Source organism: Myotis myotis, unplaced genomic scaffold, assembly GCF_014108235.1.
Source record: "Myotis myotis isolate mMyoMyo1 unplaced genomic scaffold, mMyoMyo1.p scaffold_m19_p_6, whole genome shotgun sequence".
NCBI classification, from domain to species: Eukaryota; Metazoa; Chordata; class Mammalia; order Chiroptera; family Vespertilionidae; genus Myotis; species Myotis myotis.
The window spans coordinates 1975370-2003031 of NW_023416368.1; the positions used below are offsets into that span (position 1 = coordinate 1975370).

Genomic DNA, 27662 nt, shown 5'->3' on the forward strand with positions numbered 1-27662 from the left:
GGTTGCCTTCCACACGATTGCCTCACCAGGGCTGGGGATCAAACCACAAATTATTCTTAAACAAACTGAATACTTTGTTTAGCAATAGCCTCCTGTTTACGCGGGAGCGCCCCTCTGACCGCCTGCAGGCTCACCGCTCCGGACTGAGTGGCGATGGGCCAGCCAGGGAGAGGACGGGCCATGGGACCACCGCTGGGCTGGAGGCTGCGGGCCAGGCGTGTGGGAGACGGGTGGGGACAGGCCACTCCTGTCCCTGAGACTAGATGCACCTGACAGAGCGCAAGCCGTGCCGGGAAGGTTCCCGTGGACACAGGGTGCCCCCCTCGTGCTGTGGCCCCCAAAAGGCTCCGGGCTGTTGGCTGGGCAGAGTGGCAGGGACTGGTGCCGGGTGCCTCGGGCGCGGCTGCAACCTGAGGTCTGTGCAGCCGTGTTCCTAGCAGCGCGCGTTTCAGGCGCTGACGGCTAGCTCATTCCCCTCCGGGCTTTCACGCGGGACCTCATATGAGTGGCGTCTGCTCCCACTTAAAACCCACGCGGGGGGGGGGGGGTGCATGTCACAGCTACCTACTGCTCTTGGCTGTGTCGTCGGCCCAGATCGGGGCTAAGGTGCCAGGTTTGGGGTTCTCTCCCCCTCGATCCCAGCCGGCAGATGATGGAGAGATGTCCCCCCGTCCCCCGCGGCCCGTCCTGTCCCCAGACTGACACGGCTTCCCCTGCAGGCGTGGCCATCATGACCCCTCACGCAGGACAAAGTGCCCCCCTCTACCCGCCTCATGTCTGCCCTGAGGCCGGTCAGCTCCTGCCGAGAGGCCCCGTGTCCACCCGGCACCGCCAGCCAGGGTGGGCCCCTCCCCAGCAGCATCACGGTGCGTCTCCTGCCTGAAGCTGAGCCACGCTGGGATCTGTGCAGCCCCACTGCCGCCCTCGGGCCCCCTCCCCTTCTCGGAAGCAAACGGCTTCCCCAGCTCATTCCAGGGCGTTCTGCACGGAATGACCGAATGCCCGGCCAGAGGATGCGTGAGCTCTGCGAGCAGATCACACAGGCCCGCAGGCCCTTGAAGCTCCAGGCCAGGGCCCCTTGGCCACAGAGGGGCTCCGCACACCTGTGGGGCACACCTGCGGGGCACACCTGCGGGCACAGCTGCGGGCACCGGGAGAAAGACACTCCAGGTGGCTGCGAACCTCATCGCGTCTCCAGCCAAAGCCGCTCCGTGGGTGGTCGAACGGCCACGCAGACGGCTGCAGACCCGCCCCTCTATCTATCTGCTTGCGGCCCCTTTTATTAAGATGTTAACGACTGGAGTCTGTGTTTATCGCTGGGAGATATCGCTGTGCACCCTGTTCTGGGAAGGAACCTGCCTGGGAGCTGGCAGCGAGCCCTTCTCTGTAGTGACGGGGGACGAGGAGCACGTGCCCATTGGCACCGCCACACCCACGTCGCAGAAAGCTGTTGCTGACGGCGGCACGGGGGATGGGAGATACTGGACTCGGAGCGGGAAGTTCAAGGCCCAGCTCCTGGGTCGCTGGCCCCGGGGCCCTGAGCCTCAGCTTCCACATTGTTAAGTGGGCGCCGCCCTGCACCCCCGGGGCTGCCGCCCTGGCGTGTGGGCCGGTTCACGGGGACACGGGCGGTTCGCTTGCTCTCCCTCGGACGCGCCCTCACGGGTGTGCACCTGCTCTGCTCCCTGCAGACTCTCCGTGGAAAGTGCACCTGGCGGACGTCGGCCCCGAGATGACAGGCGTGGCCGTGCGCGGCCTGACTCCCGCTCGCACCTACCAGTTCCGCGTGTGCGCCGTGAACCAAGTGGGCAAGGGCCAGTACAGCGCGGAGACGAGCAGGTGAGTGCCCGCCCCCGGGGTGACGGGGCGGCAGGGCCTGACAGCAAGGGGAGCACCGCGGAAAGGGGGGACAGCCAAGCCACCAGCCCCGGCCAGGCCACCCCGCAAACACGGCGTGGGAAAAACTGACAGACAGGCCGCGTGGGGGGTGGGCAGGGCTGCCATGGCGCTGAGCAGTGTCGGAGCCACAGCGTCCCTGTGCGCGGCCGTGGGGCACGTGCCGTTAGGAGTTGAAGCATTAAGCCCCAGCCAGTTTGGCTCAGCAGTTAGAGTGTCGCCCACAGACTAAAGGGTCCCGGGTTCGATTCCGGCCAAGGGCACGTACCTCCATTGCAGATTTGATCCCCGCGGGGAGGCAACCGATCCATGTGTCTCCCTCACATCAGTGTTTCTCTCCCCCCCCCCCCCGCCACTTCCACTTTCTCAAAAAATCAATGAGAAAACACCCTCAGGTGAGGATTAACGAAACCGAAAAGGAGTTTACAGCGTTCAGTTCCTTTGCCCATCCCAATGCCGCCAGGTGGGCGCAGGGGCCACCACCTTAAAGGGGACTCAAGGAGCCACAGGGTCTCAGGGGGTGTCACCTCCGCTCGCCCGTCCCCGGGGTGCGGGGCGAGAAGTGCCATCGTGCCGTGTCTATGAGCCTCCCCACCAGACTTCGCTCTCCGTGGGCGGGCGTCGGAAACTAGTGGAATGAGAGGAACGAAAATGCCTTTTCTAAAACGTGGGAGTTGGCTGTGCGGAGTTGGACAGAGCGAAGAAACCATTTGGAAGGGGTGGGCGCGGGCCTGCAGGCCATCTCCTCGGCTGCGAGGCTTTGAGAGAGCCCGGGGGGTTGTTCAGACGGAACAGGCCCCTGTGCCTGCTGGTGCCTGCTAGCTGGTGCCCTACTATGTGGGGTTGTTCAGACAGAACAGGCCCCTGTGCCTGCTAGCTGGTGCCCTACTGTGTGCGGTTGTTCAGACCGAACAGGCCCCTATGCCTGCTGGTGCCTGCTAGCTGGTGCCCTACTATGTGGGGTTGTTCAGACAGAACAGGGCCCCTGTGCCTGCTAGCTGGTGCCCTACTGTTTGGCATTGTTCAGACAGAACAGGCCCCTGTGCCTGCTAGCTGGTGCCCTACTGTGTGGCATTGTTCAGACCGAACAGGCCCCTGTGCCTGCTAGCTGGTGCCCTACTGTGTGGCATTGTTCAGACAGAACAGGCCCCTGTGCCTGCTGGTGCCTGCTAGCGCGTGCCCTCCTGTGTGGATCTGCTCAGCTACTTCAGGCGCGGCCCTCCCATGGGATGGGCTGTGTGTCTCACTGTCTTCGTCGCTTGGTTTTGGCGAACAGCTGGGCTCGGGATCCAGCCTCACGGCGAGTGCAAAGGCGCGTCCTCCAAGCCGGCGCTGGCCTCTCCTTCCTCCGTCTTCCTTTTCAGGCTGATGTTGCCGGAAGAGCCGCCCAGTGCGCCCCCGAAAAACATAGTGGCCAGTGGGCGCACCAACCAGTCCATCATGGTGCAGTGGCAGCCGCCCCCCGAGACGGAGCACAACGGGGTGCTGCGCGGCTACATCCTCAGGCAAGTGGCCGGGCCGGCCGGGGCGGGGCTGTCACTGTGGAGGCGGGCGTCTGTTTTGCTGAGGTTGCGAGCGCGAATGTGTATAGGAGCCCAGTGTAAGCAAGCGGTAAGCCCAGTGGTGAGCTGCAGGGAGTGGCGGGGAGTGCGGCAAAGTGCAGAGGCCGGGCGCGCGGTACCGGCAGAGCTGGTGTCCGTCTGTAGGGTTACACACAGGACTCGGTGTCGGTGGCTGCATTTTGGGGAAAGCGTGGGGCGAGGTGCACTCTTCCTCGTAGATGCTCTCTTTCTGAGCTTTTCCCAGGGGCGTGAATTACTGTCCGCCATGATTTTTAACGAATAGCAATGCAATCGAGTGAGTTATTAACCAGATGTTACCACGCCGGCATGTTGCTCAGTGTTGCCAGGCTTCCTCGTGTTTCAAAGGAATCATAACGTCGAGCTTTCTACATGCAGTCTCACAGCTTTCCAGTGGTGGGCGTGAAATCAAAATACTTTGAAACACAGGGCAGGCCACACTCGCACACCTGCAGGCAGCGAGGCCCCGGCCCCGGGGGGTGGGCAGGCCGGAGGGACGCGGGAGGACCTGCCGGACGGGGCTGCGTGGGAGGGGGGATGCCTCCTTCGCCAGAACCACTACTTCGAAAGCTGCCCCGACTGTGCTAATTACAGTCGTTTGTTGACACGAGTGAAGAGAAGAAAACAGCGGATTAAAGGCTAATTACTACATCCCTTCCAGTGGGCTGCCCAGCAGGCCGTGTGTGTTAATCGGGCGTGAACTCTGCCCCCTCACAGCCTGTGGGGCAAGGGGCAGGTGCCGTCCCCACCTTCCCCCGCCCGCCCGGCCCTGCTGAGCGGAACCAGAAGGTCCGGGGCTGAGGGTAAAGCAGTTTCCCAGGCAAATGGGGGAAATGCAGGAAGTGCTGCCTCCTCGGCTCCGATGTCTCATGTGGAGGACAGCGCACCCGTGTGTGTGTACGCATCGCGCATTCGTCATTTCATACGTGTCGATCTGTGTGCGGGGCTGCTCGCCTGTCACAACCGTGTCCCTGTGACGCTCAAGTTCCTCCCCCAGCATGTGAATCACCCTCAACACCGGCCAGACCGCCTCTGCCTGAAGGGGCTTAAACGCAGCCGCCTGGAGGGTGCACGGGGTCCGCAGGGCGGGGTCAGCTGGGCCTGCCCCCCTGCCATGCCCCAGCTGCCCTTCCCGCTCCAGCGGAGGGAAGGAGACCGCCGTCTGCCCGCTGCAGGAGGGGCGCCGTGGCTCGGTTCCTGTCTGCTCGCCCTGCCCGCCCCTGTGCGGCCGTCACGCTTGTCCCGGGCTCACCCACTCATGGAAACGACTGGCCTCACGCCCTGGGCCCAGCCACGCGCGCCTCCAGCGGCTGCCTGGGTGGAGCACACGGAGGAGCACTCCTGAGGCCCTGGCTGCCCCGGGGGGACGTTAGCAGTCAGCCACAGGCCGCTCCGGCGAGCAGTTAATGAAATCTCTCTGATGCCGAGGCCCCTGGGCCGCGCGTCCCTCTCTTTGCGGGATTACTGCTGTTGAAAGGATTTTCCGCGCTGGAGCCAGCGGCCGGGGCTGGGAAGAGGGCTGTGCACATGTCGGGGCTTAAATCAGACAGCCCCGACGTGAGGACGCGCTACCAGGGCCTGCGACGTCAGCGTTTCCAGGAATTACAGACCCGGCCGAAGTGGATTTGCTCAGAAACATTCCCGAATCGTCCCCCGGCTTGCAAGCCAGCTGTGTGTGCAGCGCGCACCCCCGGGCCCGTGCCGCCTGCGGAACCACAGAGGAAATAAACCCCGTCAGGGCTCCGAGTGAGAAATCGTCAGGACGCGTGCGCAGCCACCACGTATTTATCGTGATGGGCAGGGAGTTCCTTTGTGAGGAGCATCAGGGCCGTGTCCTTTGTAAACGCTCTCCTGTTATTTCCACATAAAAGTCATCTTGTTCTGTCAGAGAAAACGCCCTCCCACCGTCAGAGGATGCCCCGCCCTCCTGCCGTGGACCTCGCCTTCCCCGACGCCCTGTGGCTGTGGCAAAACCCCCCCAAGCCACGGTCAGGATGGCCCGGCCTGCGCCGCAGAGAGGACACGGCCGGGGCCGGGACACGGGCTCTGCCGCTCATCCTGCACGGACGCGGGGAGAGGCTTGGAGACGGTGCTGATGGATGCGGCCGCATTTCTCAGAACTGGCTCCCACCCGCGTCCCAGGAGAGGCACCTTCAGAGAGAAAGGGTTAGGGGCGCCATCGGAGAGAAAGGAGGAGGGGCGCCATCGGAGAGAAAGGGTTAGGGGCGCTCCAGTCACCTCGCCCTGTGACGCCCTGTGCAGGGCCATGGCTGTCGCGTGAAGGAGCAGAACCGGGCGCAGAGAGTGAGGGGAGCTGAGGCCACCCAGCTCCTGCGTCTTCGTCCCACAGAGTCCGGGAGCTCAGCTCTGCCTGCCCCTGGACGCACATTGTGGCGTCCGCGTGAGGTCCCCACGAGCGAGCTTCCTCTGCCGTCACCCGGCTGTGCCACGGGCTGTGCGTGGTCCTGGGCCCCTCACACAGCAGGACCCTCGAGTGCGGGTGGGTGTGAGCCCTTTTCCCTCTCCCCAGACGGCCGCCCAGCAGTGCCAGCGCCGCGAATGCCAGTTCATGTCTGGTACGTGGGGAGCTTTGGGGTCAGTATCTGACCGAGGGGTTCTCCCAGGCCGGTCCTCTCTCTGTTGTTTCCCTGGGGGGGGGGCCCGCCCCATCACCTAGCTCCACCGCGGAGAGCGCCTTCACGTGCTGGTGCCGGCGGGGCCCGCGGTCAAGGGACGCGACTCGGGAGGGGCAGAGGTCAGTGGGGCATGAAGCAAAAATGGGGTTTGACGCATTAGTCACAGAAGGACCTGTGTCCCAGCGCCGCCCCCAGGCGGGTGCCCAGAGCCTGGGGCCTCCATGCCACTGCTCCAGGCAGGCCCCCCCGCCCAGCACGGGTGGCCCCAGGTGGTCCATGGCGAGGGGGTTTCCACAAAGAGCCCGTCCTCAGTGCGTTGGCAGCCTCCTCTCTGGGAGGGCTGTTCTCCGTCAGGGGCCTGGATTTCGGGGTTCGTCCGTCGCTCTGATGGCAGCGGCCTTGCTGGCCCGCTGGCCGGCCCCGGGGACAGGCAGGTCACTGGCCGGGACTACGCAGCCTCAGAGCCTCTCTGTCAGGGAGGAGCCTGGGGACCCCCGACCTGCCCGAGACTCCACGGCTCCTGCTTCACTGCAGCTGCGCCTCCTCCCTCGGCGGCTCCCTTCCCGCTCCCCCTTCCTCACCCCGCCAGGCGCCTCCCCCAGAGCCGCTCTTGGGTGGAACTCTGATGCCTGGAAGCTGCATCGGGACTGGGGACCCCTGTCCATGCCCCTCGCCTCCCCATGGCGCCGATCACCTTCTCGAAATGGAGCCCCGGAAATGCTGGCTGCCTGGAGGAGGGCTGAGGGCGCCGCGCCCTCCAGGCGGGACAGGGTCTCCTCGTTCACACGCCTACGCCCAGGGGAGGCCTGTCCCTCCTTAAAATGAGTGAATGCAACTGTAGCCCGGCCTCAGGGCTCAGTTACTGAGCGTTGACCTATGAATCCGGAGGTCACTGTTCAATTCCGGTCAAGGGCACAGGCCCGGGTTTCGGGCTCAATCCCCAGTGTGGGGCGTGCAGGAGGCAGCCGATCCGTGATTCTCTTCCATCACTGATGTTTCTCTCTCTCTCTCCCCTCCTCTCCGAAAGCAATAAAAATATATTATAACATAATAGTAACAAAGTGAACTCACTGTAAACCTGGGCCCTGGGCACCCTGCAGAGCCTACTGCGAGCGCTCAGGGCCCCCGCAGGCCGATCGGCCACCCCGCAGTGGCCAGTGCGCTAGGGGAGGGAGCACCTTTGAAAGCCCCCGGCTCTGGTTCTGGGGCCTGGTTCTGGTTCTGGGCCTGCGTGAACGGATCTGACCTCCTGACTGGGGCCAGAGTGCGGCTTCTCTCCCCAACATTCCAGCCGCAGGAAGCACCGCTCACACGGCTGACAGCACCGCCCCCTCACACACACACACACACACACACACACACCCCGGCCCCGGAAGTCATGTCGGGAGCTCTGGGCGCTAAGTCCCTACACTCCCGGGACAGTCACACCTGAAAAGCCGGACCCCTTAACCGCTAACTCAGCTCAGGTCGGCTGTGTCTCGCCCAGGGCTCTGGTCACGGTGAGGCGAGACTCCACCTTTTTAACCGGTGAATTCAGGGGTGGCGTGTCTGGCTCACCCGGCCTTGCTGCTGTTCCCTCACTCCCGCCCCCTCCCCCTGCGAGGAGCTGGGTGAGGGTGTCCCTGCGAGTCACCTCTCGGTCTGCGCAGGTACCGCCTGGCGGGGCTGCCGGGGGAGCACCAGCAGCGCAACATCTCCAGCCCCGAGGTCAACTACTGCCTGGTGACCGAGCTCATCGTGTGGACGCAGTACGAGATCCAGGTGGCCGCCTACAACGGCGCCGGCCTGGGCGTCTTCAGCCGGGCGGTGGCCGAGTACACGCTCCAGGGAGGTAAGCCGTGCCGCCAGCGCCGGCCCTGCGGGGAGCAGGGTTCGCGAGGCTGGATCGGAGCAGCTGGAAACGAAACGGAGGGTTCTCTCCCCCACTTAACGTAACCTCTCCCTCTATCCCGAGAGGACGGCAACCGGGAGGGGCAGGCGAGTGCTCACTGCCCTCTCGGCCGCCAGGACAGGCCGTGTGTGCACACTCCGGCTGGCCCCCGAGGTCGGCACTTGCTCCTCGCGGAGTAGGGTCTCCGCGTGGCGGGAGTCCCGGGTGAGCCTGTGCGCGCTGTGAAGTCTGTTTTCAGTGATGCACTCGGAGGAGGAGGAATGAAACTGGCCAGTTGGTGCTTGTTGTTGTTTTCAGTTACTCAGGCAAACAGCTTATTAGTCAGTCAAACTTCTCCCCCAAAAGCCGGCGGCTGTCGTGACGCTGAGCCTCCCTCTCCCCACGCGCTCGGCCCCGCCCGGCACCTCCCGCTCTTTACCGTCCAGCCCCGCCGCCCGGGAGGACCCGGCTCAGCCCGGGAGGCGCTGGGCATGGGCCAACACGGCGCTCTCTGCCGGTGCCCGCGGCTCTAAACAGACCCTCTGTCCACGCAGCTGCGCGTGCCCGCGGCCAAACCCTCGCCCGGGAGTCTAGCCCCATTGGTGCCCTCTCCCCGTGCAGGTGTGACCTCACCGGCCTGGGCGTTTTCACTGCTCCCAGGCCTCGGCCTTTTTCACATGACAAGGTTTCTCGCTGCCCACTGCTCTCCCCGAGTCACGGCCGAGACCTAGTGGCCCCTGAAGTCACCCGCTGCTGTCCTCTTCCCTTATTGACCGGCTGCCGCTGTCTCCCAGAGACCAGGCCTCAGTCCTCCCTAAAAGCCAGGAGCCTCGCTCTGCATTCCCAGTGCCGAGCGGGAATATCCCCCACGCGAGGCAGGCAGGGGCCGTCCACCGGGAGCGGCCTCTCACCACTGGGGAGTGAGGAGGACGGAGCCGGGACCGCGTGTCCGCTTCAGGCAGCCTGTTCCAGGGAGAGCGGAAACCTGCAAACCCCCAGCTGACGGAGATGCTGTGAACGGCCCGCGGCTGCCACCGGGACTGCGCATCGTCCCCGCGGGGGGTGTCGCACAGAACGGAGCAGGCGGCGCCCGACAGACGGCGTCCAGGCTGCAGAGTGGCCTTTACTCAGTTGGCATCGGGGACCATTGGAGATTCAGAGCCACGCGTGGCATGGTCACTGCGGTGTCAGAAAATGAACCCGTCGGGAGACAGGCAGCGGGAGGGGAGCCGACAGTGGCGGCGGCTCCAGGGAGAAAAGAGGGGCAGTTTGGCTGTGAGGTGACGAGTCCCCAGCTCTGATGCTGCCATGAGGAGGGTGAGGGCACGTGGGTCTGGGTGGCGCCCGTGGGTCTGGGTGGCGCCCGTGGGTCTGGGTGGTGCCATGCAGTTTTCAAACAGCCTCACACCTGCTCCCTGTGTGTACCTGGCGACAACCTGTCAGGTGAGAGCAGGTGAGCCCCATGAGCCGCATGGAGGTGCCCGGACAGTGGCCTGGGCATGGAAATGGGTGGGCCCAGCCCTTCCTCCCTCCCTCCCTCCATCCCTCCCTCCCCCTCTCCGATGGCTGCAGTGTCTAGGAGAGAGCAGGGCAGTTTCCTTTGTAATCATGTACACATAAGGGTCTGACTCAAATGTCACTGGGCTGAGACCGCGTGGCTAACAAATGACAGAACTGGACTCCTGGTCGGCAGCCTCTGTGTCAGTGTGACTTCAGAGCAGGTTTCGGCCACGTGGGTGACGTCTGGACACCCCGCCTGGGGGCCAGGGCACAGAGCTCCCGGGCCAGCGGCTGGATGGTGGTTCCCGCTCCCGCCTCCCTTTCTACCCCGAGGATAAGCAGTTCCGAGGTATGAAATGGTGCGAGGCTGCCCCATGCGGCGCCTGCAGCCTGCCCGGAACCTTCACCATCCCCCTGTTGGGAGAAGCAGAAACGGGAACCCACAGCAACTCCGGGGCCTGTCGGGACAAGAGCCGACCATGCTGTTGCGGCCGGGAAGCCCTGTGCGGCCGCGTGTCCACGGCCATTAGCGCTGATGCTGAGGAAGCCTGAGGCCGAGCCGCCCTGGGGGCTGGAGGGACTCGTCCAACGCCTGCGGGTCAGAGGGAGGGAGCCTCCTGAGCTGAGCGGGTGCAGCCCGGCGTGCAGCCCGGTGTGCAGTCCCGTGTGCAGTCCCGTGTGCAGCCCGGCGTGCAGCCCGGTGTGCAGTCCCGTGTGCAGTCCGGTGTGCAGTCCCGTGTGCAGTCCCGTGTGCAGCCCGGCGTGCAGCCCGGTGTGCAGTCCCGTGTGCAGTCCCGTGTGCAGTCCGGCGTGCAGTCCGGTGTGCAGCCCGGTGTGCAGTCCGGTGTGCAGTCCCGTGTGCAGTCCCGTGTGCAGTCCGGTGTGCAGCCCGGCGTGCAGCCCGGTGTGCAGTCCCGTGTGCAGTCCCGTGTGCAGCCCGGCGTGCAGCCCGGTGTGCAGTCCCGTGTGCAGTCCCGTGTGCAGTCCGGTGTGCAGCCCGGTGTGCAGTCCCATGTGCAGTCCGGTGTGCAGTCCCGTGTGCAGTCCGGTGTGCAGCCCGGTGTGCAGTCCCGTGTGCAGCCCGGTGTGCAGTCCGGTGTGCAGCCCGGTGTGCAGTCCCATGTGCAGTCCGGTGTGCAGTCCCGTGTGCAGCCCGGCGTGCAGCCCGGTGTGCAGTCCCGTGTGCAGTCCCGTGTGCAGCCCGGCGTGCAGCCCAGTGTGCAGTCCCGTGTGCAGTCCCGTGTGCAGTCCGGTGTGCAGCCCGGTGTGCAGTCCCATGTGCAGTCCGGTGTGCAGTCCCGTGTGCAGCCCGGTGTGCAGTCCCGCGTGCAGTCCGGTGTGCAGTCCGGTGTGCAGCCCGGTACAGCCCGGTGTGCAGCCCAGTGTGGAGCTGATTGGACGCGTGTGAGCACAACTCAGGGTCCATCGGGGACCACGGCCTCAGAGGAGAAGCCCATGCAGTGGCCTCGCTGTCCCCACCCTCCGCTCCGCACACGCTCCAGCCGTGCGGGGGGAGAGCGCCTTTATCTGGACTCTAATGGGCTCTTGGGACGTAGCTCCCTCCAAAGGTGCTGGACGCCGGGAGAGCCTGCAACGCCCACTCACTCCCATTCGGTGGGTGTCACTCGGTGGTGCCCGCAGGGCCGGCCGCGAGGACAGCAGAGGGCACGTGGCATCACAGCCTCGCGCTCCTGGGCGGTTTGGGCTCAGAGGGGCTTTCTCCACGGAAGCTGAGCCCGTTTTCCTGCCTCAGGGCAGCACGTGGGCCACGGAGCCCAGAGCAGCCTGACACCACTCCGCCTGTCACAGCCCCTGCCTCTCAGCCCATCTCCCACGAGAGGGAAGTGCGGGTCTGTCGCGGGTTTCTCACGTGCTCGGCCTGGACCCTGGACGCAGGGACTGTGTGATGTACACGGCCCCCCCGGACCTGGCACGCCCCCCCCCCCCGCCCTCCATCTGTTACCGCGGCCACGGATCCCCGTGACTGCATCTTATCAGCAGGGCCTCGTGGCCTTTCTGCCCCGAATTCTGAAATGTGACACATCGACCTACAAATCGAGCAGCGAGACGCGAGCACACTTCCCGCCGGAGCGCTGTCCGGGGCACGAGGGAAGGTCCCTTCTGTCGCCTGACGCCCCAGTGGATCGGGATCCGCCTGTCCAATTCCCCTTGTGATTCCCCAGCTGAGACGGAGGGTGTCCTCAGTGTTCTAGAGAATTCCGTCCCGATCGCTCTGGGTCCCGGGAGGAGGCCCTGGGGCACGTTCCACCTGCCGATCGCCCGATCACTGGGCCTTTCTTCCTGCCCCCAGCTCGGCCGCTTCCCGCCATGGACACGTGCTCCCGTGAGCTCAGTTCGGGAGGGGCGTGTCTGGGTCCCTTTGTGTTGCCGGTTGTTCGGCTCATGCCGTAGCCACAGGAAGAAATGCGTGGCCGTGGAGGGGGCCGGCGAAGAGCCCTCGCGGGGAGCATGTGGGCATCGCCATGGCAGCCGCCCACCCCGCAGGCCGCGTGGACTGCGGGCTCCTCCCCCTCTCACGTCCACGGAGACAGGAGACCGGCTTCCCCCGAGGGGCCAGGACAGAGGACGCTGTAAATGGCCAGTGTGGCCACGCCCAGGCTCATTTCTTCCCGGTTTGATTCCTCATCGTCTCTCTTCCTGCAGCAGGCCTTCTGTGCTGCAAGGGTTCGTTCTGATTTCAGAACATTACCTTCTAATGGGAGGGAGCGTTTCCCATCCTAAGGAAACGAGGGAACGTTTGATTACCCACTTTCCGGACCATCGTGCCGCCGCTGACGTTCCCTCGGGCTCGGCAAGGCGTCTGAAGTGAGGGTTGCAGACAGCAGACCCTCACGCTCCCGTCTCGCCCTCGCGGGACACCCTCAAGGGGGCAAAAATGCCTTCGCATGAAGGTTTGTCTCCGCGGTGACGTCCGTCTCTGTGGCCACGTGTAACCCGTTGGAGGTGCCCTCTGCCCTGCGGTGCCTCCCACTCGCCACGCCCCGAACTCCCATCTCGGGGCCCGAGAAAGGGCACTGCTGCCTCCCGCGTCCACACCCACCTGTGGTTCCTGTCATGTCCTCGCGGGGCCGTGAGCGCTGGGAGCTCCCGCCAGAGCGCCCGGCCCTGGCAGTGAGAATGAGCCGTGTCCAGGGGCGTGGGCCCCGTGGGATTCACAACTGGAACACGCTGGGATCTGCGCGGGGCATCCATTATCGGTGGGAATGGGGCTTTCTGGGCGAGGAGAACCACAGAGCACACAGTCATCTTACCGTGGTGTGGACAGGTGGTGCTTTAAATGCTAATCATCACAGGGGCTGAGCGCTGACCTACGAACCAGGAGGTCACCGTGCCTTTCCCGGTCCGGGCACAGGCCCGGGTTGCGGGTTCATCCCCGTGGGGGGCGTGCAGGAGGCAGCCGATCCATGATTCTCTCTCTTCATGGATGTTTCTCTCGCCCTCTCCCTTCCTCTCTCTGAAATCAATAAATATTTTTTTAAAATGCTAATTATCACAGAAAATGTCCCTGAGGCCTGATTCCTGATTGCAAGCTGCAGGTGGTCGGCTTCCTGCTCAGGCCTGGGGGACAAGCCCTCTGTGAACACTGGTCCCCCCGCTGGGCCCTGTCCTTGCTCATAGGGTCTGTTGGGTCCCGTAACCCCTTCCGGCCTCGAGGGCTCCGGTGCGGGGTGCATTGCAGGGCGGGTGCGCTGGCCGCAGGGCTTTTTCTCACTCGAGGAAATAAATGTTTAATTCCATTGCCCACAAATTTTCGAGTCACTCTGATGACAATAATTAGGAAAAAGGGAAGAGGGCTGAGAAGAGTTGGAGGTTTTTTAATAAAGCGGCGGCCGGGGGGGGGGGGGGGCTGGTCTCTGATAAGGCATGGGTGTGGACCCAGATGGGGGTTTGCACGTGGACACCCATTCTTCCTGGCACCGTTGTTACAAAGCATCCTTGCTCCAGAGCACCGCCCGTGCGTCAGTAAAGCTCGGCTGGTGCACACGCGGGTGCTTTCTGGCTGCTCCGTGGGCCCGCGTGTCGTCTCTTCTGCAGTGACTGTTTAATTCCTGTAGGTTTGCAGTTCGTATTGTGCAGTTTCGTTCTTTTTCAGAATTGTTTTGTCTATTTAATTCCCTTACTTTTCCCCATACATTTTAAAGTCAACTTCCCAATCTCTAAAAGCTCCTAGCAACGGCGTTGCTAGGGTGGCATTCAAACCGGAGACCGGTTTGGGGAGAACTGATGCTTGGTTAGGTCGCCTCCCAACCCATTAACGGGCTGTGGCTCTCCGTTTGCTTAGGTCTTGCTTCTGTGATCACGGTTCTGACTTTTTAGCATCCAGTGCTTGCATGCAGTTGGTTAAATTTATGTCTACTTCCTGTTTACGTTGGTATTTTAAATGGTATTGACTTTGTCATTTTAATTTCCAGTTCTCCGTTGCTCATGTTTAGAAATACAATTGACCTTTTAAAAAATAGTTTTCATTGATTTCAGAGAGGAAGGGAAAGGGAGAGAGAGATAGAAACATCCGTGATAAGAGAGACTCATTGATTGACTGCCTCCTGCACGACCCCTACTGGGGATCGAGCCCCCAACCCAGGCCTGTGCCCTGACCGGGAATCGAACCATGACCTCCTGGTCGATAGGTCACCGCCCAACCACTGCAACACCGGCCAGGCCGGGCTACAATTGACTTTTGGCTCCCTGTTCTTCAAGGACAGTTACATTGTGTGTTTAGACTCTAGAGAGAGGGGTTTGTTTTTTCCCTTGTGCCTGTTATCTCTTTTCTTGCACTGGCTTGCACTTCCAGACAAAGCATGCCAGAACAATGTCTTGGCTTTGTCCCTGATCTTAAGGGACAGCACCCCATCCCTGTATCTTAACTACGTGTTGTCGAGGCTTATAGGTCCCTTTATCAGGGTTAGCCGTTTTCTGCTTCCCTGGGAGGGTTTGTAAAAGTCAGCATTGGGTGTTAAGTTTTATCCAGTGTTTTTCCTAAATCTATTATGATGATCACATTTTTCCCTCATTCTGTTGACATGGAGAATTACCCTGATGAATATTTGACTGTTGAACTAGCTTAGCATTTGTAAGATAACCCCCACTTGATCGGGATAAAGTATGATTTTTATATATTGTAGAATTCGATTTCCCGATATTTTTATTGAGCATGTTTGCACCTGTGTTCATGAGGGAAACATACGGGTCTGTAGTTTTCTTGTCTTTTAATGTCTTTTTCTGATTTGGATGAATTGCTTTTATTTTTCCTTCAAATGTTTGGTAGACTCACCAGTAAAGCTTATGAGCTTAGAGTTTTTTTATTGGAAGGTTTTAATTGCATATTCAGCTATTTAATAGCTGTAGGACAACTTAGGTTGTCTATTTCTTCTTGAGTAGATTCTGTAAGTGAGTTTCTTTACAGGAATTTGTCCACCTCATCTAAATTGTTGAATTTATGAGCATAAAGATGTACGAAATGTACTCTCCTCTCTTAACGTCATGGGATTTGGAGAGGTGTTCCCTGACATTGGTGATATTGGCAATTTGTGGTTTCTCACTTATTTCTGATTAGTCTGGCTCAAGGTTTATTTATGTTTTAAAAGAATCAGCTTTTGATTTTGTTGATTTTCTCTATTATTTTTCTAATTTCATTTCATTTATTTATGCTCTTTTTCTTTACCATTGCCTTGAATCAGCTTGTTTTTGGTTTAATTAACTATTACACATTCTTAAGGTAGAATCTTAGATTATAAGGTAAACATTTAAATGCTATAAATTTCCCTCTAACACCTCTGCACCCCATAAATTTTGATATGTTGCGTTTTCATTTTCATTAAATTGGAAGTGCTTTTTAATTTTCCATGTGACTTCCTCTTGGACTCATGGTTATTTTGAAGTGCATTGCTTCATTTCCAAATATTTAGGGAATTTCCACCATCTTCCTGTTATTAATTTCAAGTTTGGTTCTTTTGGGGCCGTAAAACATGCATTTTGTGATTTGCATCATCTTTAACTTGTTTTGGTTTGTTTGGGGCTTAACCTGTTTCTATCTTGGTTAAGTTCCATGTGCACCGGGGAGAAGGTGTGTTCTGCCGTCGGCGGGTGGATTGAAACCTTGATATCACATGGGTCAAGCTGCTCCCCGGTGTTGGGTGTTCAGGTCTTGTGTCTCCTCCTGATTTTCTTTGTCTGTTTTTTTTTAAGAACACTGCAATTCCCAGCTGTAACAGTGGATGTTCCCGTTTTTCCTTTCCGTGTCTCGGTTTCGCCCCTGGTACTTTGCGTTCTGCTGCAGAACACATGCAGGAGGTTGCCTCTTCTCGGTGAATAGGTCGCGCCATCATATGTGACCTCCCTCTTCCTCCTCGGCTCCCCTCCTGGCAGGAAGCCGAGCGCTCCTCATGGTAACATAACCTCTCCAGATGGAGTCAGTGTGTGTGTGTATTTCTCCATCCTACTTGTGAGCTACTGTGGCTTTGTATTTCAAGTGGGATTCTCTTAGATGCCGCATAGTCGGGTCTTGGTTTTCATCCAGCCGATACCCTGCCTTCTGCTGGGATGTGTGGGCTGCCTTTCCCAAATGCTCTCACCCCCGCTGCCCCATACACATCGTCGACCCCGATGTTCGGTGTGGGAGGCAACCCGGCGTGGCCCATCTGCTTCCTCTGCTGGTGTCCCCCTCACGCCCCATAGCCACGCACACCGTGCTTCCCAGTCACCAGGTTTTCCCATAATCCCATGCCTTTGCTCGCTGCGCTCTCCCAGGAAGCGCGCCTTTCTCAGGCCTCTGCCCCAGGGCCGGGCCCAGCTCCGGTCTGAAGCCTCCCAGCGTGTGCACCGTGCAGAGACGCCCTTTCGGCTGCACGAGGGTGTCCCCTGGACTGTGACTCCCTGGGGGCGGGCCCCCTGGCAGGTGCATGGTTGGGCTCGGTAACAGAAAGGAAGAGAGAGTGGAAATTGTAATGGGGCCCCTGTGACAGGCAGAGGCCTGGCCTCCGAGAGCGTAAGCAGGGGTGCCCGCGGGAGGGCGATGGCTTCGTGTGAAGGCCAGTGGGGGAGCGTGGGTGCCTGCGGGGAGGGCGCCCACAGGAACCGGGTCTGGTCTCAGAGGTCGGGGAGAGAGAAGCTGGAGAAAGCTGGGTTTGCTCTCCCCTCGGGCCCCGGAACGGCTCCCCGGGGACGGGGGTCCGGGCCCCTTTCCCGCCGACGCCTTAACGAACTCGGCCGCAGAGGAGAAACGGCCCAGCCCCTTTCTCTGTGATGCCAGCAGCTCCCCAGACATCGTCACGCGCCCGACCTCGGGCTGTGAGTGCCCATGCGGCGGGCAGCGGCTAAGAGTGTTTCCCTCTCTCCCCCTCGCGCCTCCTGTTGGTTCCTGTCTCTGGTGGCGATGCCTGGCACAGTGCCCACCGCGCCCCCCCAGAACGTGCAGGCGGAAGCGGTGAATTCCACGACCATCCGCTTCCTGTGGAACCCCCCGCCCCAGCAGTTCATCAACGGCATCAACCAGGGATACAAGGTACGCGCCTCGCCCCGGGGTGTCTCGGAAGGTCCCGGCCTGGGGGTCAGCACGGAGGCCGCTGCCCGTCCTGGGGTCACGGGAGTCACCCCGGTCCTGGCATCAGCTGTGCTGCTCAGGAACTCCTGGCTGGCTTTCCGTGGGCGGGGGGGGGGACACAGCACTGTCTCCTGAGAAAGGCCTTCCCCGTGAACATCCCCGCGGGAGGGAGCCCCACCTCGTGGGTTGGGATCGGGCTTGCAGGAATCACTTCCTCCCGGGAGGGACCCTGTCCGGGGGACACTGAGGGACATTTGTATCAGGTGAGGAGCGGCGTCCCCTCCCTCGGCTCCTGGGACGGAGACCTGGTGACCCAGGTCACCTCTCCGCCCGGAATCGGAGGCACGGACCCTCCCCACCCTCCACCTTCCCTTCGTCCTTCGTCGCCAGCGCATGTCACCTTCATCCATGTGCTGGGGCCCAGGTCCCAAAAGCGTCGTCTCTGTCCCCGTATCCCCGCCCCGGCTGGGCCTGGAGCCATGGCCTCAGCGCAGTCATGACCGTCCACCTGGAGGTGGGCGCGGGCAGACGCCTAGAGAGGAGCGCCCACCTCGCGCGGGACACGGGCAGTCTCAGATGCAGAGGGGGTTTCTGCTCCGACACAGTCCAGTCTTTCTCCGTTTGGATTCAATTTACACAAACATGTGTCTGCGCCAGCCCGGCTGCCAGCCAGCAGCTGGCCCGCCCTCGCCTCCAGGGCCCGCCGTCGGCTTCCTGAGGGGAAACCATGTGGATCAGCAGGAGGCTGTGCCGCTCCGTCCAGGCTGACTGGCGAGGCCGGCGCTCGCTCTGATCCGCATGGCTGTGCTCCTGTCCTGCGGCCGCCGCCCTCCAGCCCCAGGCCCCCAATGTTTGGTGCCACAGGAACCCGGTCCCTCAGACACAGTGGCCAGACCTTGGGCAGCCCCCCTGCCACGTGTCAGCAGACTGTGTGGCTTTACGTTGTGATCAGTGTCCTGCCCGCCTGCCCAGGCAGCTGCTGGACAGAAACTAGAAACAGCGACGGCTGTCCCAGGGCCTCGGGGCTGTCCCAGGCCGAGTCTGGGGCGGGCCTGTGGGGAAACACCTGTGCGTGTGGCTCGTCCGGGTCGGGAGTGACAGCTGGAGTCCGTGTTCCTTGCTGCCCAGCCACACGCTTGGCAGTGTGTGTGGGAGGAGGGACGGTCGGCGCGTCTGTGCCACGAGATAAAGAGGACGTTGTGTCACGTGTGCACATATAAATCCCCGTGTTTGCACTCGGCAATCTACGAGATCTCCTTTTGTATTATTATTTTTTTAATTTCACAGAGGAAAGGAGGGAGAGAGAAGCATCAGTGATCAGAGAGAATCATTGACCGGCTGCCTCTGCACGCCCCACACTGGGGATCGAGCCTGCGGCCTGGCCGTGTGCCCTGACCGGGAATCGACCTATGAACCTGACCGTGACCTCCTGGTTCATAGGTCAACGCTCAACCATTGAGCCACACCGGCTGGGCTGAGATCCCTTTCAAACTCAGTGCTTCTCAGTGAGATGGCAAAGGTTGGATTTATAACGTCTCTTAATATGACGTCGAAGGTAAATTTCACATGAAATTCTGGTGCAGACTTGAAGCCGTGCGACTAACAGGAATCTCTTCCCAACCCGCTCCCCCCAGCTCCTCGCATGGCCCGCCGACGCCCCGGAGTCCGTCACCGTGGTCACCATCGCGCCGGACTTCCACGGAGCGCACCACGGCTACATCAGCCACCTGCGGAAGTTCACGGCCTACTTCACGGCGGCCCTGTGCTTCACCACGCCCGGCGACGGGCCCCCCAGCGCGCCCCGGCTCGTCCGCACCCACGAGGACAGTGAGTGCCTGCGCCGCGGTCTCAGCAGCAACCAGAGCTGCTGGCGGGGCCTCCGGGAGCTCCTGCCAGGCCGGCCGCTTCCCTTTCATAGTTAGAGCTCTCTGCACAGCCTGCCTGACAGGATGGGCTTAGTGTGACAGGGACTGTGTTCCCCACCCCCCCCAGGGCCAGGAACTGTGGGGCACCTGAGCTTCACGGAGATCCTGGACACGTCCCTCAAGGTCAGCTGGCAGGAGCCGCTGGACAAGAACGGCGTCATCACAGGTGAGCGCCTGTCCCCGGGGAGGAGCCACGGGTTTGCCGCCCGCAGGCCTGGGTCACCTTCAGACAGAAGGCCGCCAGAGCACGTGTGTGGCTGCGTGTGCCACAGCCAGGGCCCGTCCCCACGCCAGGCCCTGCCACCACCAGCCCAGCCCCTTAGGGGTGTTCCCTGCTCAGCTCCAGCCTCTGAGTCAGAGACCAGTCTCCTCTGTTGTCAGGACACACCCCCATGGCCTGCCTGGAGTGGGGGCTGGGCAGGGGCCTGGGGTGGGAGCTGGGCAGGGGCCTGGGGTGGGAGCTGGGGCAGGGGCCTGGAGTGGGGGCTGGGGCAGGGGCCTGGAGTGGGGGCTGGGGCAGGGGCCTGGAGTGGGAGCTGGGCAGGGGCCTGGGGTGGGAGCTGGGGCAGGGGCCTGGGGTGGGAGCTGGGGCAGGGGCCTGGAGTGGGGGCTGGGCAGGGGCCTGGAGTGGGAGCTGGGCAGGGGCCTGGGGTGGGAGCTGGGGCAGGGGCCTGGGGTGGGAGCTGGGGCAGGGGCCTGGAGTGGGGGCTGGGCAGGGGCCTGGAGTGGGGGCTGGGGCAGGGGCCTGAGGTGGGAGCTGGGCAGGGGTCTGGGGTGGGAGCTGGGGTAGGGACCCAGAAGCCGGGAGCAGGTTTCAGGCGTCAGCTGTGCTGTGCTTTGGGGAACTCTGGTGAGCACAGGGCCACCGTGATGGGGCCACCCCTCTGCCTGTGTCCCTGGTGTCCCTGCCTGGAGCCCTGCCAGCGCTCGGATGCCGTGGGGCTCAGAGGGCTGGGGGTCAGCAGACAGGCAGTGGCTTCTGATATTAATTTTTTTTAAATTAAAGTCCCGAGACACTGCTCTCTGAGCTCTGTTCACCAGAAGTCCTGCTTCCTACTGTGTGACTGCTTTCATCCGAGGAGCGTTCGATGCCCCTGGAGCGGCAGGGCCCAGTTTACTGCCTGGGAGGGGAGAGCCGCGTTGTCAGCGGCTTCGTGCTGCCCATGGCCGGGCTCTCCATCACGGTCCCTCTGCAGGGCCTCCAGCGCCCCCAACCTCATCAGCCCCTCGGGGGCGGACACAGGGGCCGGCTGGGCCTTTTTCTCTGAGCCCCACACACGCTGGAGTCAGGTGGATAATCGCGGCAGTGAGGCCCCGCTGGGTGGAGCAGAGGGAAGTCGGGGCTCAGTAGGAGGGGGGCTCAGGCTCGAGGGGGAGGCGGGGCCACAGGGGCTCGGGAAAGAGCCACTTTTTAAGGCCACGCGCTGGCCCAGTGAAGCCGCATCCCTCATCCCCAGGGAGCGCGAGCAGCGGGCCCACAAATTAGGTGCCGCCCAGGACCACGCTGAGCGAGGTGCCGCCTCATGAAAATACGAGCTTATAAAAATGGAAATATGGCCGAGATGCAGCCAAAATTTGAGGAGAGAAGGGGAGGCATGCACAGCGGCTGGCAGCCATCGGTCGTCACGCTGCGGGCACTGAGGGTGCCCCCGTGTCGGGCAACCTGTCCTGCAGGCCACTGATCACCGTGGACAGGATGCGGGCGGTGCTGCCTGGGTGGGGGGAGGGGGGGTGCAGGAGGTATCTGGGGCACCTGGGACAGCCCTGACTCCGGGGTGCACTTTGCCAGGGCAGCAGCCTCTCCCCAGACTCTGCAAATGTCGGAGATGACGGGGCGGCCTCCACTCCTGCCCTCGGCCCCGGGAGCCCCCCCCAACTCTGCTGTCCCCCCCCCCCCCCAGGCTACCGGATTTCCTGGGAGGTTTACGGAAGGAACGACTCTCGGCTCACAGACATGCTCAACAGCACGACGCACGAGTACAAGATCCAGGGCCTGTCTTCGCTCACCACCTACACCATCGACGTGGCTGCCCTCACCGCCGTGGGCGCCGGCCTGGCCACCTCGTCCACCATTTCCTCGGGCGTGCCCCCAGGTCAGTGAGAGCAGGGCTCCGGCCCTCCTTCCCCCTGGAGTCCTGACGCTTGGAGGGCATCCGCCTGTGAGGGGGCCAGTGTCCTGCTGGACGGAGGGGTAAGCGGAGGGTGACCCGCTGCGGCCTGTTTCCCAGCGTCTTCTGACCATGACCCCCCTCTCTTCTGTGGGGGTGGGGGGTGAATCCCCTCAGGGGGCTGGGCTGGGGCCCCGCCCACCCGGGAAAGGGAACCCCACAGAAGGAATTGCAGGCCTTGTGAGAGAGGGGAAATGCCGATGTTAAAATAAAGAATAGTGTCACCAGCCGGTGTGGCTCAGCGGTGGAGCATTGACCTATGAACCAGGAGGTCACGGTTCGATTCCCGGTCAGGGCAGGTGCCCGGGTTGCAGGCTCCATCCCCAGTGCGGGGCGTGCGGGAAGCAGCTGACCTATCGTTCTCTCTCATCATTGATGCTTTTATCCCTCTCTCCCTCTCCCTTCCTCTCTTTGAAATCAACAAAAACATATTTTTGAGAAATAGTGTCAAAGACGAAGGCCAAGCCAGGAGAAAAATATTATGAGAATTTGAGTTGAGCCAAACGAATGCCATTGCCGGGAAGCAAGAGTGCAGGCGCCCGCGGAGCACGGTGTTGCAGTTGCTCCTCTGCCTTTGGAATTAAGGGGGAGCACGGGGGAGAGTCCAGGGAAGCGGAGAAAGCGGGCAGAGGTCCAGGGGCAGGCGAGTGAGCCAGACACGTGCGGGGGCCACGCCTCGGAGGGGCCCGGAAGGAGGCTCCCGCTGCCGTGGCGAAGGTGCTGACCTGGAGGCACAGAAACCACGGCGGGCGCTGGTAGGCCCTCACTAGGAGGTTACGGCGGGCGTGGCTCCCTCCTCAGCCTGCGGCCGGAGCTGATGGTCAGATCTCCTGGGAGGCTGTCTCCCAGAAGCCCCTTTTGCGGGCACAGTGGGAAGCATCCAGCTTCGTTCACTCGGGGAAACAATGGAGACGGGTTTGGGACAGGAAGCGCAGTGGGAGAAGGTGGGGAGGAAGGGGCAGGGCAGGGAGAGAGAAGGTGGGTGCAGGCCGGCGCTGGGGGTGGTGTACTGGGCGCTGGGCATGGTGCCCCCTCCCCCCCACGGCATCCCTGGCGTTGGCCGGAGGAGAGCCCAGGCGGCGGGCACGGATCTGTTGCTGTCCCTGAAGCTCACATCCTTAATGGCTGAGGGACCCTGTGCCGAACCCAGGAGCCCAGAAACGTAAAGAAGAGGCACTTGCCTTCGATGTGAACATCTGCTCGGGGTTCATTAAACTAGACATGGAAGGCACCGAGGTCCCTGCCCTCCTGGGGCAGCCCTGGCCCCGGTCACACTGGCCCACGTGCCCCGGCCAGGGCAGTAGGACGCGTCCTCAGAACGCCTTCTCTCTCCGCCCCCGGCTCCCTCCTTCCTGCCGCCCAGCCTTCTGCTCTAGCGCGTTGCCTGCGCTCCAACCTCGGGGCCGCTGTCTGCACCGCAGCTGCCACGCGGCGTGGACGCTTGGGGGGAGCCCGCCCCAGGGACTGCCGAGGGGTAGGCCCTCGTCATGGGGTGGGGGGGGGAGCCTCAGGTCACGCCTTCCCTTCATCTAGTTGCCAGAGCACCTGCACGCGGGCAGTGGGGAGAGCTCGGCACTCGCCCCTGAACCCGTCGTCTCGGAAACCAGGCCCAGGAAGCCCAGGCTCAGGGCCTGCCCAGTGCCCGGGTCAGCTGCCTGGGAACCGGGCGTGCACTCCTCTGCCCCCCGCCGGCCCCCCCCCCTCCTCCCCGCCTGCTCTCCATGGCCTCACGGTCATGATCACAGTCAGGATCCGGGAGGGGGACGTGTGCTGCTGTGTGTGCTCTGAGGCCCCGTCCTCCCTCCTTCCTCGCTCAGCGGTGTCCATTGAACAAGACGGCTGCACAGAGGTCCCCACTGAGCCTGGCGTCCCCGAGGCCGCGAGGTCTCCTGCGCCTGCCCCAGCGCCAGCGCGAGCGGGCGGCCCCGTAGAGCGGGCCGTGCTGGGCGTGTTCCCAGGGAAGCTGTGCTCCTCCCTGTTGTTTGTTTGTTGGTTTTTAAATATTTGTATTGATTTCAGAGAGGAAGGGAGAGAGAGAGGAAGGGAGAGAGAGAGGAAGGGAGAGAGAGAGGAAGGGAGAGAGAGAGGAAGGGAGAGAGAGAGGAAGGGAGAGAGATCAGTGATGAGAGAGAACCATGGGTCGGCCGCCTCCTGCGCGCCCCCCACTGAGGATGGAGCCTCCAACCTGGGCCTGTGTCTGACCGGGAATTGAACCGTGACCTCCTGGTTCATAGGTCGACGCTCACCCACTGAGCCACGCCGGCCGGGCCTCTCGTGGTTTGAAAACACGCCCTCTGTGGTAGGAAGGGGTTTGGGAGGAGCTACTCGCCGGCATGTTGCTCCGCCTCCTAAACTGGCAGAAGCTCAGTCTGTGCCGCCCTCTCCCGTTTCTCTCCAGAGCTTCCCGGCGCCCCGTCCAACCTGGTCATCTCCAACATCAGCCCTCGCTCAGCCACCCTGCAGTTCCGGCCGGGCTACGACGGGAAGACGGCCATCTCCAGGTGGCTCGTGGAGGGGCAGGTGCGCCTCTCTGACGGCCGGAGCGGGAGTCGCCGGAGAGCGGCACCGGCTCCAGGGTTTGATGGGTCCTTCCCTGCGAGCCGTCCACGGCCGGACGGAGCAGACCCTGGGCGCGTGTGGGGAGGCCCTGCTGGCAGGACCAGACACCCACGGCAGGGCGGGTGCTGGGGACAGGGTGGGGAGCTGAGGGGGACCAGCTGACAGAGGGGGGTCTCACTGGACGTGGAGGAAGTGGTGATGAGAATTACAATTCAGGCTGTGAGGGGTACCCCGAGTCTGAGAGCATCACTGACTGTTTAACTCTGGTCCCAGTCAGCTGCCATCACACCAATAGGATGGATTGTGGGTGTAACGTGTCTTAGCACATGAATGAATGAATGAATGAATGAATGAATGAATGAATGAATGAGTGCAATCCATTCAAGGTCTGTGGAGCACGCTTCCTTCCAGGAGCTTCTCTAGGCGGGAGGGATAGAGCCGTAAGCGAAGCTGACCCGTTTCTGCTGGTTAAGGGGAGATTTCTCTTGGGAGGAGGTGCGCACGGCCCCCCGCGGGCCAGCAGGAGGCGAGGCTGGAGGAGGAGAGGAGATGGGCTTGCCGCGGCCCTGGGCGCAGCTCCGAGCTGCCGGGCGCGCAGGAGAAAGCCGGGCTGTGACAAGTGGGCGTTCCCTGTGGTTCTTGTGGGCAGTGAATCGTCCTGGAGCTGCTGTGCGGCAGGTCACTCCTGGGAGCAGGACTGACCTGGGCTCTTCCCTTGCGTCCCGTTTCAGCATCAGGAGCGGCCCCGTGCTCCCGGTGAGAGGGCTTCGCTGGCTTTTGGCCTGATCTCCCCCTGAGTGTCGCTATTTACCGGAACACCGATGTTTACTGTGTTCAGTGAGTGTCCACCACGGCCGTCATTCACTGTAAACCTCACTGGCCCCTCTTGGTCAGGGCATCCCTCGGGGTCTAGGCCTCTGAGCCGAGCGTCCTAACCTTCGGTGAGCTCCTTGCTCCCGGGCACCGCGGACGGACGGCCTAGGACCACCCCCCTCCCTGCCCGGGCTCACCCCGGCCCTCCCACCAGGGCCGTGGCTGCCCCAGTGAATGGGCAGGGAAGGGGTGCTCACTGCTGCTGGCTGGCGGCTGCTTCCAGGCCTTTCCGGGGGACGGAGAGGAGAAATACGCACTTTGAAACATCATGAATTCATACTGATATTTCCAATTCAAATTTAAGGATATTTTACTTGGAGTTTATATTTTAAATACCGTTTCTCTTCACTAAAAATGTGGGTTTTTTTTAGAAATATTAGCATAATTATTATCTTTATCCGACTATTACAGAGTTTCAAAATTGTAATTTCAACGGTACCGCTAACAATGAGACCACCACATGCGGTTTAAGGGTTTGCCCTCAGCCCACGTTACATGCGATGGGCCCCCCAAACGCTGCCTGGGCAGCCTGGTCCTTCCTCGGGCGGCTGAACCTCCCAGCAGCTCCCAGAGGTCTGTGCCCTGTGGGGGGTGGTCTTGTTCTCTGGCTTCAGTCTGTAGGGAGCGCTTTCTGTGAAAAGCACCTCACTCTTTAGCACACGTTCAAACCATCTAAGTCTCCTTTCTTCCTGAGCCTGTAACTCGCTGCAGGATCCCAGCGTCACACCCATGGGAGGGCGTGTGCACAGGCGTGTCCCGTGCCCGCCGCCTCTCCTGGCCCCGTCCGGGCTGGGTCTGTCCTCTTTCCTTTTGTCACATAAGCAGCTGCAGGAACCTGCACCCTCTGACCTGGCTGGCTGGCCTCGCTCCCGGCGACACGCAGCCTGAGCTCACGGCGCGTACCCTACCCCCACCCCCACCCCCCAAGCCCCTCCTCCCTTCACAGCCGTGTGGCCTCCCTGGTGTGGCTGCGGCAGAGCCGTGTGTGGGTCTGCCTCTGCCCGTGGACATCGGATGGGCACACCTTTCCCATCGCTGCCAGGACAGATGCCAAGCCCCTGTGGCTTATACGGCACCCGCGGGTCAGCTGATGGCTCTTCCCAGGGGACGTCCGACTGGGTTTCACAGGCTGAGATCCAGGGGTGGCAGCGCTGCGCCCCTGCCTGGAGGCTCCAGAGGCGTCCCTCTCCCTGCTCACGCTGGCTGTGGTCAGAGCCACGTCCTGTGCTGGTGGGACCCAGACGGCTGTTACCCTCCCCGACTTAGCCAACAGCTTTCCTCAGCTCCCACCCCTCCCTGCACCTCTGAGCCAGCAGGGGCCAGACGGTCTCTCCCAGCTTCTCCGCCCCTCCTCCTCCCTCATCTCCCTGACCCGCCCTTCACCTCTTCCTTTTAGGGGTCCTGTAATCAGATGGCACCCCCAGATAAGGCAGGGTCACCCTGTCTCAATGTTTGTAACTTTCGTCACACCACAGGGTCCCTTTGGAAGGCAGCATGGCCCCAGGGGAGGGCGTTATTCTGCCCAGAGGTGGTCTCTGCCTTTCGCATCATCATTATTGTGTGTTTTTGCCGCTGAGTCGTTGGGATGCATTCCTAGGAGTGGGCTTGCCGGATCATGAATCAGATGTAAATGGTCTGGACCCACAGTCGCCAACCTTTGGGACCTCACGGACCACCAGTGGTCCGCGGGCCACAGGTGGGCAACCGCGGGTCTAGGCTTCACCCGGCCCACTGCTGGTTGACATTTCGCATTCTCGCTGCAGCACGTAACTGACAGCTATGCCAATGCAGCGGAGGTCAATTGACCAGTCTCCTCACGGCCCGGGGTGCTGAGCCCCAGAGGGAGGGTCCCTCCCACGCTCGACTGTAAAGGAGTCCGCCCCGCGCCCCGCGCCACACCGTGGCTTCGCCGCTGCATTCAGCTCTCCCTCCAGGGGGATCGTCCTCGTGCGTGGAGTGAGCTGTGAGCCTCTTGCATCACTTTGCAAATAGCTACGTGACTGTCCCACCGCCAGGTGCTCAGAAGTCCGTGTCCTGCCTCCTCCTGATCTGAGGAGGTTGCGTTTCCGTGTGCACGTGGGTCTGTGTCTGCACTTTCCATTCTGCTCTTAGTCTGGCTATTCGTGTGCCGGTTCCACATTGTCTAGTAGTAGAGGCTTTACCCTGTGCTGTGATCTCTGAAAGGTCTCCCCAACCCCCACCAACACATGTGCAGACACACATATGCACACAGGTGTGCACACATGTATGCTGATGTGCGTATAATCATGCACACACTCACAATCATGCAAACATGCATGTGCACACAACCATGCACATGCAGGTACATGCATGCCTGCACTCACACACATGCACTCACACTCACACACGTGCACACATGCACACACTCATGCATGTGCAAGCACACACACTTGTGCACACAGGTATGCACACAGGCACTTATGCACACACATGCATGTGCACACATGCTCCCATGTGCTGTCCTCCAGGAAGCCTCACTGAGGTCCCTGCAGCTACTTCTCCAAGAATGTCTCCGTGGCCTCCCTGGTCCCGGCAGCTCCCCTTTCCTAAACTCAGAACAGTGGGGCCCTTGAGTCTGTAACTGGTATAGATGAAGCCTTCTGGAACATTCCGCACCTAATTCCCTTTGACTGGCTGCCAGGCAAACAGGCCTCCTCTGCTGCAGTGAGACCCCGAGTTCCCTCGCCCCACCTCCCACCCGGGAAGCGGCTGTGCCCTGCTCTGAGCCAGCCACGGACTGGATGCGGAGCGCCCGTGGGTGGCGCCATTCACCCGTCAGCCACCTGAGGAGCAGGGCGATGCTGTGATCGCGGTTTGCTCAGGTGCTGGCGGGGCGCCAGGAGGGCGGGAGCTCCAGTGGCCGCAGAGGCCCATCTCCAGGTACCGCGGCGTGGCCTGGCGGGGCCACCGGGCGCCTCGCAGCCCCCACCAGGTACTCGGGCCTCAGTGTTGACTTCCGCTCCGGGACCCCCTCAGTCAGCTCTTCTGTGCACGAGGGCCCTTCAGCTCGGCCCCCCTGCAGTGCGCAGGCGCGATTACACGGAGAACTCGGCAGGTCTCACCGCGCGGAGCC

The 27662-nt window shown here is 62.0% G+C and overlaps 1 protein-coding gene across 2 annotated transcripts in view; it reads left to right on the forward strand.

The window, feature by feature from the left end:
* The window catches only part of SDK1 (sidekick cell adhesion molecule 1), a 562331-nt gene that overhangs the window by 474552 nt on the left and 60117 nt on the right, over positions 1-27662 (forward strand). For both annotated transcript variants that reach the window (XM_036313322.1, XM_036313323.1), the window contains 8 exons: positions 1692-1839; positions 3261-3401; positions 7762-7943; positions 16889-17004; positions 18678-18870; positions 19036-19134; positions 20870-21061; positions 23535-23656. In XM_036313322.1, the coding sequence (XP_036169215.1) occupies positions 1692-1839; positions 3261-3401; positions 7762-7943; positions 16889-17004; positions 18678-18870; positions 19036-19134; positions 20870-21061; positions 23535-23656 (1193 nt within the window). The remainder of the gene's footprint in view (positions 1-1691; positions 1840-3260; positions 3402-7761; positions 7944-16888; positions 17005-18677; positions 18871-19035; positions 19135-20869; positions 21062-23534; positions 23657-27662) is intronic.